The sequence below is a fragment of the Odontomachus brunneus genome, unplaced genomic scaffold, assembly GCF_010583005.1.
Source record: "Odontomachus brunneus isolate Ranch 3 - 2012 unplaced genomic scaffold, Obru_v1 Obru_scaffold_099, whole genome shotgun sequence".
Lineage (NCBI taxonomy): Eukaryota > Metazoa > Arthropoda > Insecta > Hymenoptera > Formicidae > Odontomachus > Odontomachus brunneus.
The window spans coordinates 1,259,005-1,272,895 of record NW_022639549.1 but is presented as its reverse complement, the minus strand read 5'-3'; the positions used below and the strand labels follow the sequence as shown (position 1 = coordinate 1,272,895).

The window sequence follows — 13,891 nt, the reverse complement described above, 5'->3', positions numbered from 1 at the left end:
AATCTTGTTTAGTTAACTAGAATTTTATTAAATTGAATTTTGGTAACTCGAATCAGAATTTTAGAAAGTTCAACTGAAATTCTGGTTTATATGTATTTTACCAGATATTTAGTTAATCCAACAAATATTTTTTCCATGTGCAGAATATCGATCTATTTTTCGAACCACATTTAATGTACAAAATCCTATAGTAATTTTTACAATAAAATTCTTTCTACAATTTTTTAAATTGTATTTATAAAACAAATACTGAGCCAATAATTAAATTTATATTATAAAATAACGTAAATTTTTTGTTATGTTAATGCAACCGCAAATCTATTAAAAGTTACACTCATATTTTCATATTACATTTTGCAAAATTTCTAGAGATTTTTGAAAAACTTGGGCCAGTTGAAAATTCTAGTTAATTAGAAATTTTGTTTGATTAATCATAATCTTAGCTTAAACATCATTCTGATAACTCATTCTGATAACCGAAATTTTGGTTCGTTAATTTTTCATCAGATATTTGGTTAATTCAATCAAAATTTTGTTTTCTATGTAATAATTGACTATTTCTTTTTATGTGCTATTTATATTCCAGGGTAGGTTAATTCTTTATCTACTGTTATTATTATTCACTTTTCGGCGTTTTGGCTGGAAATTGTCACGTTGCACTTGCAACATATAATTTATTTTCCACGGTAAAATTAATCCGAGTTATTAATTAACCCAAGTAATCAATATTCAAGATAATTCTAACGTGGAAGATGAGTTCTCTCCGTGTACGTTGAAAGTTCTGAAAATTTTCAGCGCGTCCGTTATTATACACCCAAATATATATCCTCCGCGGTTGAAAAATTATTATTCATCCTAATGTCTGCAATTATAATTCCCAATGAACCGACTCCGTTTTCTTAATCGTGGCAACCGATCATTTCTGTTGCTTCCCTCTTTTGTTTCTCACGAACGCTACCACGTCGCTCGAGTACCGTTATAATTGCACTCCGCGAGACTACGCGTCCGCGCGGCGATGACTCAGAAAACGGCATTGATCGGCGGCGATCGCGTACGACATACTTAAAATTCCAGAGAAACGTGGCACGAGCGTGGGCAAAAAGTCGCGGGAGAGAAAGAGAAAAGAGGGGAAAGGGGCCAACCAAGGATTAGCTGGGAAGAGTAGGGCAGGACAAGCGAAGGGGGACTATGAGGGGGAGCAAGGACGAGATATACTCATCGTTCGCGTCTTTCTTCCTGATCCCTCGCCTCTTCCTCCCTTCAGGAGCCTCATCCATCAGTCACTTAATATTTCAAAGCAGCGCCCTGCGCAACATCCTCCTTCGTGCCTCCCTCGCGCTCCCTCACCCCTCTGATCCGCCAAGATGCGGACGTCGTGAGCCCGTGTCGTCCTTTTTAAAAGCTTAAAACACCAGCGGACCCGCCATCTCCAACACCACCACCACCATCAACACCACTCAGGGCACGAAATAAAGTTTTTAGACTTTGCTAAGGGACATTAGAGAGCGCCGTGTCGCGACGCGCTCCTAACATGACGGCGGCGGTGTGAAAGGGGAGGATGAAGTGATGTCTCGCGTCGATTTCGTGGGGAGAAACCTCGCGGGGCATACAACCCCCCGCCGCGCCCGACCCTCAGCCACCCAACCACCCACCTACCTATCCACCCGACTGCCTGCCGCCGCTCGAAATTCAAATTTCTCGTTTCACGCGACCGAATGGGATTCTTCCCTTCTCCTGTGAGCACCTGCCCTGAGTGTACGCGCCGCAGTCGGAGTCGAGATCGATTCGCTCCGTGTCTCGCGAGGTGGGAGGAGTGCGCAGGGGACGACGGTGCTCGCGAAGATAAAAGCCGTTGTTGTTTCTTTTCCCTTATCGCCCGGCGGGTGAGACGCGACCGGATTGCCCGGACTGATTCGTGGAGCATGAGCCCGATCGAGGAATGTAATTTCAAGTGTGTATCCAGATAAATCTTCATGATCGCCACGATGAGACAATCGATAAATGAAACTACAATCTTTTTTTATTACATTTATGAAGCAAATGGTACTATATTGAATTAACCATTACATTTACATTGTAAAATAATGTAAATTTTCTAGAGTATTGATGCAGCAAGATACTTATCGAAAGTTATATTCAGACTTGCATATTAAAATTTACATGACATATTGTTTTAAGCAAATTTTGATCATTCCTCTTAGTATTTCTATTTCGCCATTTTACGTGCTAAATGTCAGTGTGATATAAGCCATTCATAAGGGATGCAACCTTTACAAATCGACTAGTAAAGTTGCTGTCAAAATTACGTAGTCTTGTCAATTTAGGTATGTTCATACCTGCAATGTGGAGAAAGTTGCTCTTGAAAAGCGTGTCATTGCACTCGGAGAGTAGCGAAATTTTCGAGGGTGTCTTTGAAAAATAAAAAAAGAAGGGAAGACATATTGAGAGAGAGAGAGAGAGAGAGAGAGAGAGAGGGGAGAAAGAGAGAGAGAGAGAGGGGAAGAGAGAGGGAAGGAGAAATAAAGAGGGAGGGAGAGAGAGAAATTTCTGGGAACAACCGCAAAAAGGAAATTCTAGAAAATTATTATAGAAGAAATAAAACTCTCGATAGTTGTTCTCACAGAGTAAAATGTCCGGGAGTGACTGTTCGAGGGGAGAACGACGGTAGCACTCGGGAGTAAACTCGCCGATGTTTACTTTCAGAAAAAGTCACACGTTCGATTCTCAACTCCGGTCCGTTGTGTTCCTGCTGCTTTTAACGAGTGTCTCGAAATTGATCTCTGCCCGCGCCGGAGGCTCCCGCGGGGAACACGCGGGCGATTCGCTGTGTGACCAGTCGGCCTGTTTCCTGTGTACTCATGCCTGCCATTATATCGACATCGTAGATCGACGTAGATTGCGAGCCGTGCATTTTTCTCCTCGCCTCGATCGTCGTGAAGCACCGCGAAGATCGTGACCGCCGCGAGTTAAATCGGCGTGGCGACTTCTCCGCCGTAATTATAAATAGGATAGGAAAGCGCGCGGCGAGAGAGAGAGAGAGAGAGAGAGAGAGAGAGAGAGAGAGAGAGAGAGAGAGAGAGAGAGAGAGAGAGAAAGAGAGAGAGAGAGAGAGAAAGAGAGAGAGAGAGAGAAAGAGGACCCGAAGTGGACGTGGACAGTGCCCGAAGCGGCCCCGAGGATGTTTCAGGAATATCGAGGACGTAATTATCCCCGTAATTACCGAGCGCGGTCTTGACTCTTGAGCAGCTACGTCTCGGCCCTCGGCAGTGGGGGTAGTCAGTGGTTGGCCTTGTGCGGTAATTGTACTAATTATTACTGCCCTTCTCCCCCTCTTGTCCCTTCCCCCTTCTCCTCCTCCTCCTCGCACCGCCGGTTTCCTCCCCTCGGCCGCCCAATTACCCCTGGTGGCCCGCGAGAGAACCCGGACTCGCGGAGATTTCAGAACCTCGTTTCTCGGAAAAAAATCTTTGTTAGCGCCCGAGAAAGATGGAGAGAAAGAGAGAACGCCCGTGGGCCGTCGTAAAATTGACGGTGGGAGGTTTCTGGGAAATCGTAATTAATTTACGGCCGCATAAATTAGGGATAATCGGCAGGGAACTAGGCATGCAAGTGCAAACTGAGAACCGGTGTGCAGTCGCGAGCTAAATTATTCGCGGTGGCATGATAGATTTCGAAGAGCAAAAGGTAAATGGAAGCCATCATGTAGAAAAACGTGGATAACGACTTTCTATAAGTTAAATTAATAGTCCTCGATATGAAATTTAGACATCAAAGTTGTTTTCATTTCAAGTCCATTTCAAATTAATTTGATTAAAATATATTTTAATTAGATACGCAAAAATTGTTCCAAGGATAAAAAGAGTAAGAATAAAAAATATATAAATTTAATTAATAGCCATCGAAATAAAATTTAACCATCAAAGTTGTTTTGTTCATTTCAGATTAATTCCACGAAAAAATACACTTTGATCTTAATGTGCAAAAGTTATTCTAAAGATCAAGGAAGAGAGAATAAAAATATATAAAATAATGTAAGCTAAGATTTAATTTTGTTTAGTTAATTTGTAAGTAGACGCGTGGGAGTTAAACTATTAAAGACATATAAACGAACATTTCCTCAAATCATTAAAAAAATATTTCTTAAGTGTAGACTTCAACTTGTGATGCTTAAAAATTATTTCATATTCAAAACATATCTTAGTTTATAATTACCTAAAAATATAAGCTTTTACATCCAAAAAAGTTACGCGCCTACTTAAGGATTAAATAACAGTGTGAGTTAACGACCATCCCCAAGCATCTATAATTTCATAAGTATGCACTTAATGCACTGCATCTCGTGTATTCCATTATCGCGATTATGAATAAAATAACCTAATCGCACGAGCTTGCAATCAGTTAGGTATATTTAAGCTCTTCAGTGATAATTTAAAATAATTGCGCGATTCCTCTATGGCGGGGTTTTTTTATTCAGGTTTCTTTTCCCTTTATTGCTATTTAAAGCATTTTTAAAAATAGAATACGAAATATATATCTAACGTGTATGTGGTATTAGTTAAAAAAATATAATAGTTTAGAATTTGATATTTTATCAAAAAACTTTTTCGCGAACATACTATACACAAGGGGTTAAATCAAATAAATATATTAAATATATTCGCATCAATTTTGTACCAATTAATCCCTTATATTGACCAATCTCAAGCAACATCAATTTCATATGAGCTATATGCAAGAACAATAAACGCATTTATTTAACACTATTGCTTTGGAGCAATATCTGGTCAATACCTCTGGAGCAATACCTGTTCTGCTTGTCGGTGTCACAATAGTTTCGATTTTTCCATTAAATGAAAAAAAATCGGTAAAAAAATCTCTTTTTAAAATGGCATTTTGAAAACAATATAATACTGCACTCATCGTTTATTTCATTTAAATGTTCAAAACTTTCCTTCAAAACGTTCAAATTTTTTTCCTTAAATTTTTTGAGTCTACTAAATACAAGATTAATAAGATAAATGTCCTAATGCCCTTATAAGAAAGCACGATCAGCTTTACATTTAATTAATAAATAATTAATAGAATTATTAACAAAACTAATGTTTATATAAAACATTGATTTGTTAGCGATCTAAGAATAATGAAATAATATAACCAATAAATATCGATTAATTTTAATGACATATTAGATAATATATATGTATATGTATATCAATAATGTATATGTATATGTATATCAATAATTGAACTAAAAAATAAATCATATCCCAATTACCAAATAATATAGACTCCATAATCGAATATTCATTAAATAACATTGCTGATTGACATAAGGAAATATCTACGGACAAAATTTCAAAGACTTTTTTTTTTATAAAAATGTTAAATATAAATATATTATTAGTGTTTCTATTATCGGGATATGTTCAATTGCTGGGACATCTACCTTAAATACATTTAGAAAATCGCGATGTACCGTATCGGCCAATGTACGGCCCTGAGATCGTTGGTGACCTCAAGCGGCGGCACGGCGAGTGACGTCATGCGCACGACGCAAGATAAGCACAGTACTCGAGCTATTGCAGCGGAGCGGACGACACAGACAATGGAACGACACACTTGTCAGGACACATGCTGGCATCGCCGAACGATGCGCTCTGTGTCCTCCAATAAAAACAAACAATTTATTACACGATTCACCCCGTGCCGCCACACGTTCGGCACATACACACACACATACACCCCGCATTTCCCAACGAGCTGAATGTGCGAGAACGACCTGTCAAGTACCTCACTCACCCTGCGTTTGTCATAGTCTTCCAGCCACTCATCAGCTTTTTCCTTATCGTACAACGCCCTGGAGAGGCAACCGTGCGGCCGGTAGTTCTGCATGGAGAGATTTGCGATGATGTCGCGGCGCTCCGTCTCGTTGGTGACACAGCAAAGATCTTTACAGACGTGAATGTACTTGGTGTTGGGCTCGTCCGCCGCACCCTCCATATTTGCCGAGAATAGCGCGCCTAACGAACGGACAGTCGGCCAGTTCTAGGCGCGCATCGTTGAACACACGGCGCGCTTTCCCGTCACAGGAATCACGACGAGAGGATCGGCCGATCGCGACCGCGCCGTCGCTCGCTGATTCACAGTCGAGCACCAAACGTCTCGTCCGCGTAAACACTCCACTCAACACGTGGCCATATTGCGACACTGGCGCAGCGCGCGGCGGGCGCTCGAAGCTCGTCGACGTGCCGGCAACTAACCGACCGGCAGTCGATGGATATCCTACTCTATAATTACCGAAGCGCGCTTGTGATGATGTCACGATATTTAGAATCTCAACATGGAGATCAGTGACGGCGAAACGGCTGTTCCTTCAATTAGGCGGGATTAGATGTTTCAAGGTGAGAGTATCTGCGTGCCTACATCGTTAAACATGATCGCGCGTGTGAATATAAGCACGAAAAAAACAACTCCGTTAGTGTAGCTGAATTTCCTGTTACTTGGGGACCAGATAAAGAACTCGATTGCAGGAACAGAAAGATTTCTCTCTCTGTAGGAAGTTTTTGCTCATCAGTCAGTTACTCTCATAATCCCTATCTCAACCGGGTTTAAATATAGCTGAATGTTCAGGTGATAAAACTTATGTTTTCGGTCATAGTAACAGAGATATAATTTCTCGTCAACGAGTTTTTTGTCTGGTCCTTATTCAGTTACCTGAACTGTAATTTCTTATCAAAGAAAGAGTTCGATTTAATGTAGTAAGAAAATTAAAGTTTCTTTCTAATCTAATATTCTCTTAATTAAAACATTAAATTCATTAGGAAACAAAATGTATTTTGAATGCATTAAATGCTGAATATATATCAAATATATAGTCCTGTCGAGTAAACAGCTCATATACGTGTACATAAATAAACAAAGATTTGATTTGATTAACTGAATGTCTGGTGAAATATAAATGAACTAGAATTTTGGTTAAAGTTGCCAGAATTTTGCTCAAGTTAACAAGATTCTGGTTAATCATAAATTTTGTTTGTTTGGTTTTGTTGATCAAAATTACTTTTGTCACACACAATAATATATTATACAATTTTATAGAAAAGTTTACTCTAAAATTAATATCAAATGACACTAGAAGTATCTTCCTTCTAGTTGAATTAGTACACACTTTTGGAATTTAAAAAGAAACAAGTATATATCCATGACTTGGTGCTAAAACGAGAGAAAAACTAATGCAAATTTCTTTCTGCTTTTGTAACTATAATCATGTAGAGAAATAATTACTATAAATTATGGTTAAAACAATCATTTTTTAGTCAATTGCACTATAATTTTAGTGATAATAATAAACCTTATATGCATATTGCTACTACTATCTTCGTGTTGGTATTAAATTGGGACCAACTATATTTTTTGGTTGTTCCAACACGAAGATAGTAGTAGTAACATGCATATAAGCTTATTATCACTAAAATTATAGTGTAATTGACTAAAAAAGGTTGTCTTGACTATAGTTTATAGTAATTATTTCTCTATATGATTATAGCTACAAATATCAAACATTTTTCTCTCAGTGTAGTGATCTATCCAGTGAATTAAGCTTGTTACAGTACATTGGTCAGTATACATGAAATCGTACCTCGCGTTAACTTTACTAATAACGCGTCATTTAACTTAATTCATTCGCGATGGAGAATGTTAATAAAACATCTCATGTCTCAAGACATTTGGAAAATTATTCAGCTACTTTCAAGTCAGATTTTTCTCTATTTTAATCATAACGCTTTTCCGATTTTCATAAAATACTCTTCGGTGAGAGAAATTATATTATAAAATAAATATTTTGCGATATCACTTGCAGCAACAACATAATCCTTGTGCCAATTCGATCCCGTTAGGATTAGGTCTTCCCTTATGGGCTGCTGCGTCGTAATACTTCACCTACCGCGAAGTACATAAAATAATAATGGGCCAAGGGCAAAATTTTCACAAAGCACACGCCGGAAACTATCGCACAAGCGCGGCTTACATATCTCCCGTATTTTTTATCGGCCAACGTCCTCCCCCGGAGGAAGTTACCGCGGATGGGCATAAAACTTTTAGGCGGGATAAATATGGCGCAGGGAGAGTTCTCGGCGCACCGGTGCGCGCCGGATGAATATTTTAGACGCCACATTGACGCATCGCGCGCGATTTGCTCTCTCGTTCTTACCTTCTTCTTCTCGCCTGCTTGCGCTCGCCTTCGTGCTCGCGCTCGCGCGCGCGCGCCCTGATAATTCATTAATTTATGATAAGCTCGGCCGCCGCCCACGGGCCACGTCCTCCCCCTCCACACGCCATAAATCATTTTCGAGTCTGACATTAATTGCGCGCCACCCCTCGTTACCGGGAGAAATGAGATTTTTTTAATTGGCGAATTTTTCACCGCCGCTGACACCCTACCACCCGCTCCCGGATGCTCCACGGTCCTCCTCGGCACCTCGTAACGCGTACCGGCCGAGAGAAAGCGCCGCGCGAGATATAGGGGGATGCATAATGGCTTTCTTAAATTTGACAATGATACGTCGGGAAAGGTGCTCTTTGTTCCGCGAGCGGACGCGTATGTTCCGAAACGACCGTAAAAGAAAGAAAAAAATAATAATATACGCTTGACGTTGATTTCCCGCGAGATACATTCTTTTTTTACATTAACTCATTCAACACGAATTGACTTGGTTAATTTCCTGAGCAAGCTAACAATGATTTCTTCTGGAGAACGTCTGAAATTATTTTTGCGAATTTAAAATAGAGAACAGAGGAAATTTTATAAATGCCTGACCATGCACTAAAAATTTGCATAAAATTGCAATAAAATTATGTATGTAATGTATATACAAAAAAATATTATTCTACACTGTGAAAAAAAGTATCTAAGAAACAGTAAATATTTATATTCGGTGAGAGAGTGTGTATACAGCATATTTATTTATATTAATACTAAATATTTTTCAAATAAGGAAACATTTTCTTAAAACTTTAAGAAAACTGCACTTTTTCATGAAAGTAATTATTTATTTTATTTAAATAAAAAAATTTAGATTAAACTGAATATGATATTGACATCTACCAAATAAATATTTACTAATGTTTTAATTCTTTTTTTCTCAATGTATTGTTAAAGAAAGCGATTATTTAGTTTACTTTTCTTCTTTTAATGGTTACATTTAACAAAAAATATTTTTTTATAATAGTTTGAGAATATATTTATCACAAATTTGAGAAAAGCTCATTTTATCATGTACTCAAAAGAATTTATTCTTCTTCTAAGAATATTGTCAGACTGTATCGAAGAAAAAGTTAGTTCGACTCTACATAGTATATTGACAGATAAAATATTTAAAAAATAAAAATATTAAAAAATAATATTTACTCAATGAGTACTAATAACGTAAATGAGTACTAATAATGTAAATTAACTTAAATCTCTAAACTCTTTTTTATTTAAATAAAATAAATAATTATTTCTATGAAAAATAAAGGTTTTAAGTAAAAAAATATATATATTTATTAATATTAATACATGCTATAATATTTTAAATTAGTATAAGTAAATATGTTATAGTATCCACATCGAATAAATATTTCTTAGATATTTTTTATTTCTTAGATATTTTTCTCTCATAGTGTGAGTAAAACAAATTCGTACTTTAATTTAATATTCATGATTAAAATGTTGAAATTAACTAGCATGCAGAATGTATTTTCAATAAATTTGATACTTATGATGAACTTGTAATAGATTTGCGAATATGTATTAACTGAAATGCTTGAAACAAGTCACTTCAATATAGTGTATACTTTTTTACGTTTACGTCCGATTTGAAGGAGAGGTTTATTAATTTTTCTCCCGACCTTGTCGAGAACACATTTGGATGTGTCCTTACGATCTCGTACATCTAAATGTGCGGCACATTTGGCTTGGGGAGAAAGCACCACATTTCATTGCTTTGTGGCACATTCCTGCGTCACGATTCTCTGATCGAGGTGCAGGGAATTCCAGCGCGCAGTAGACAATCAAGAATTAGGATATCTTGTTAACAGCCGGGTTATTAAGTCGTTTTCTCCAAGTCGAAAAGCTGATGTCACTGCTGGAGACATCCTTGCCGATTGCGGTCACACATTAGAAATTTCTGCGCGCACGTAAAGTAGAAATCGCATTAACAAGCGGCGAGTCAAAGGCACTTCCGCGAAGTCTTGTCTCATCGAAGCATCGCGGACATTCTTGCCTACGTCCGGCTTCCTTCGGAAGAGCCTTAACTCGATAAGTTCCCTCGGTACCTGAAGTGAGCTCATAATCGTGAACGAAGCGCGCAACCGCTTATTACAAGCGAGGGCATTGTAAATTTGCAGGGAAGAAGCAGAGAAGCGCAGAAGTGAGAGAGCGGACGCGGGCGAAAGCGAAACAGAGAAGGAGAGAATGACAGACAGAAAGAGAGAGAAAGACAGAGCAGTTAGAGAGGAGCAACTGAGATAGGACGACGGGTATGTCAAACGAGATAGTAAGAGAGAAAGATGCTGAGAGAGAGCGAGGGAGACTGAGACGAAGGGGAGGAGGCAAGCTAAGGGAAGAAACAAGATGAGGGAGGCAAAGAGGAGCCGAAAGGACAAAGCGGCGCAAAACGTGCCCCTCAGGCATCTAAAGTCTTCCTTCAGCGTTGAAAATTTATCGTTCTACAAGCGCCGGCGAGCAGAAAAATAGCGGGGGGTGGTGAGAAGGTGGAGAGGGGGATTGGGGTAGAAAAGGGAAGCGAGTGTCGAGGAGACGGGCACGCTTTGTTCCATTTATCCAGACAAATCCAGATTTCGCCGCAAAGCTGGTATTTAAGATAATGAGGACATTTTGTCCTTTTTCTTTCAAAGACGTGCCGCGCGCGCATAATTAACGATACGCATGTGGGAAACGCTAATTAGCCCCCGACGCGGAGGTGCAAGCCGTTATTAAAGCGGACGCGCGTGTGAGTAAACGCATGTGTGTACAGGCTCGATGAGACTTATCGTGCCCGTAATTACGCGCTTCGGACTCGCGTCTTGTGTGCGCTTACGTACGCGCGAGTCGACACCAGGGCGATACCTCGAAAGCGGTGAAACGACTTGAATTCCGGGTGGGCATCGGGGAATAATTTAATTATGCGCGGATAACGATAGCGAAGTGACGCGACGATAATTTGACGTTTAAAAGCAGGCTCTCGAGCAACGTGTATCTCGGCCTGAGAGAAGTGTTCCTTCTCTCAGGCATATCCGTCGCGAGTGAATCTTTCCTGGCGAGGACGCGACCTTATCTCACGCCCGTTGAGGTAGAGTTTGACGTTCGGTTACGTTAATTCGTGATAACAATCACGGGATTATTGGAAGGCACGCGGCTCTACACGCCGAGCTTATCGCGAGATGGGCATGTAAATTAACGAATCTCGTTTTCTCTCTCACGATCTTTCGTCTCTCGCGATAATACCGACGGTGGATCTTCCGTCGGCAGGTTACTATTTACTGCCGTGGTATTTCTTAATTATTACTGTTAAGTGTCACGTGTTATCTCTGGCGCAACCCGAGCGATTAGACGCCAAATTGTGAGTGTTTCGTGTTTCACAGATTTCACGTGATAAAGTTTAACGTTCTGTGATGCATTAGGAATAGGATAACTTGTATACGAATACACGGAAAATTACTACACGATGCGGCAATTAAGGACTGATTATTACTAACGCGCACGCTGAAAGCATTACATCATTCCGTAATTATATAGCGCGTTCAAGTGAAATGATCCATGAGAGGACCCCACAGATATTTTCACTACCATTTGAAATTATTTCGCGCTTATGCTTGGCGCGCTTGCATCACGAGAGCACGCGATACTCCCGAGAGAAAGAGAGAAGCTAGAAAGATATTTTTAACTAATTAATACTTTCGCGTACATTCTGAGATTTGTTATGAGTACGGCATCGACTTATATTTAACTTTATATTTCGGTCTTTATTTTTAACTCTACTACACACAGAAAACTATATATTGCATTTGAGTAAATGTTACTTGTTGCAAGTATTTCGTAAGCTTATATATTCGCAAATTTATCACAAGTTTATCAGTATTAACTTTATTGAAAATATATTCTGAGTTCTAGTAAGTTTAGCACTTTAGTCACAACAATATGAAAAAATTCAGTTTGTTTATTATAAGTGCTTTTTATTTACATAACTTATGTCGACACTTGTGCCAACTCAATTTAGCTCAAGTTAATAACTTCAATATGATAAATGGAAAACGTTTTATGATGCACAAAAGTCGATGTCTAAAATATATATCCAGATTTTATCTTCATATTCTAATGTAATTAATGATGATGGTATTTAATCAACTAAATATTATTATTATTACTATTCTAAGTAAATATCTTATGCAGAAAATTAATGGTTAACATTAAGGTGACCAGATTTCCCAGATTTCCTGAATTCGGAATACTTCATAAATGTGTGAAGTGGAGGGCGGAGGGAGAAGGATAAAAAGATCCGAAAATTATTTGACAATCATTGAAAATGATGACAAATCGGTGTTCCGAATAGCATTCGAAAAACTTCGGGACAAAGAGTGAAAAATCGGGACGTCTGGTCACTCTAGCTGTATGTGTTGAGAAGGGAGGAAATTACTCCGTAATAATGCACTTACGATACATCCTGACGACCGCACGTCGTTGTTTTCGGCACTCTAATACTTATTTCCGCAAGAGACTCACAGGACACAAGCGAAAGACGTATGGAATATGGAGCGTTGTGTCCATGGCATGAGTTGCTCGACGTGAAAAGATCGCAGACGCGCGCGCTGTCAGTCACGTACACCAAAAGTTCATTAGCGCGCCGAAAGTGCCAAAAGTATATGAATGCAAAAACGCGCTAGTGATGCGAACGAGGTCGCGCGTCTACAACGACGCGATCTGTACGGCGCGCCGCGGCGGATGCCTTAACCACTGTTCGAGTTACTACTCTAGACCAAGCGCGTTCGTTTCGCATTACGAGGTTGTCATCATGGTTATTCAATCTAGGCGTTGGTAATGAATTACGCGAAATGCTCGATCTTTTCACGTCAAGCAGCAGCCATGGGCACACATCGATTCACATCGCTCCGCGTTTCTCACGTCTTTTATCCGTCGAAAGTGCGTCTTACGAGTTAATAAGTCTCGGAAGTGTCGAGAATAGCGATGTGCGATCGTCGGGGCGTATCATTTGTAAGTAATCTTCTCGTTTCTCCTCGCGGTATATGCGGCCGGTGCTTGTCGCGATGTGTCGTGCCGACGTCCCTTACATTTGCTAAAAACATCGACTCGCTCAAACAGCAATAGAATCGGGCAATCGTCGGATTTGTTGAACGGGAATTAAAAATTTGCTGACAATCAGAAAGAGAGAGAGAGAGAGAGAGAGAGAGAGAGAGAGAGAGAGAGAGAGAGAGAGAAAGAGAGAGATGCGAAATATTCGGGCGTTTGCGTCAGCTTATTAGGAAAAGAGATACGAAGAGAGAAGTATCTCATAGAGCGCGTTCTTTTCGGCCGCGGCATCGTTCATATATTGATGTATATTTCAGCACAATTCAACAATCGCGCGACCATCTTGATTCTCGGTTTTTCTGCATCGAGCAACCGCCATAGATCCATATCGCTCCGCGTTTCTCGCGTCTTTTATCCATCAAAAGTGAGTCTCGCGTGTTAATAAATCTCGGGAGTTTCGAGAATAACGATGTGCGGTCGTCACACGTTATTTGTAAGTAATCTTCTCGTTTCTCTTCACGATATATATATATATATACATATATATATATATATATATATATATATATATATATATATATATATATATATATATATATATAT

General features: G+C 39.3%; 1 protein-coding gene and 1 long non-coding RNA gene across 3 annotated transcripts in view; one reads left to right on the top strand and one right to left on the bottom strand.

The window, feature by feature from the left end:
- Positions 1–6,198, bottom strand: part of LOC116848734 (methyltransferase-like protein 9) — a 61,132-nt gene extending 54,934 nt beyond the window's left edge. The window contains exon 1 of one of the 2 annotated variants that reach the window (XM_032825147.1): positions 5,791–6,198. In XM_032825147.1, coding sequence (XP_032681038.1) covers positions 5,791–6,000 — 210 coding nt within the window. In that variant the 5' untranslated portion in view covers positions 6,001–6,198. The remainder of the gene's footprint in view (positions 1–5,790) is intronic. The other variant, XM_032825148.1, reaches the window with a different exon arrangement.
- A 6,891-nt stretch (positions 6,199–13,089) lies between these two features.
- Positions 13,090–13,891, top strand: part of LOC116848728 — a 74,474-nt gene continuing 73,672 nt past the window's right edge. The window contains exon 1 of the long non-coding RNA XR_004379007.1: positions 13,090–13,252. This is a non-coding gene — a long non-coding RNA (uncharacterized LOC116848728). The remainder of the gene's footprint in view (positions 13,253–13,891) is intronic.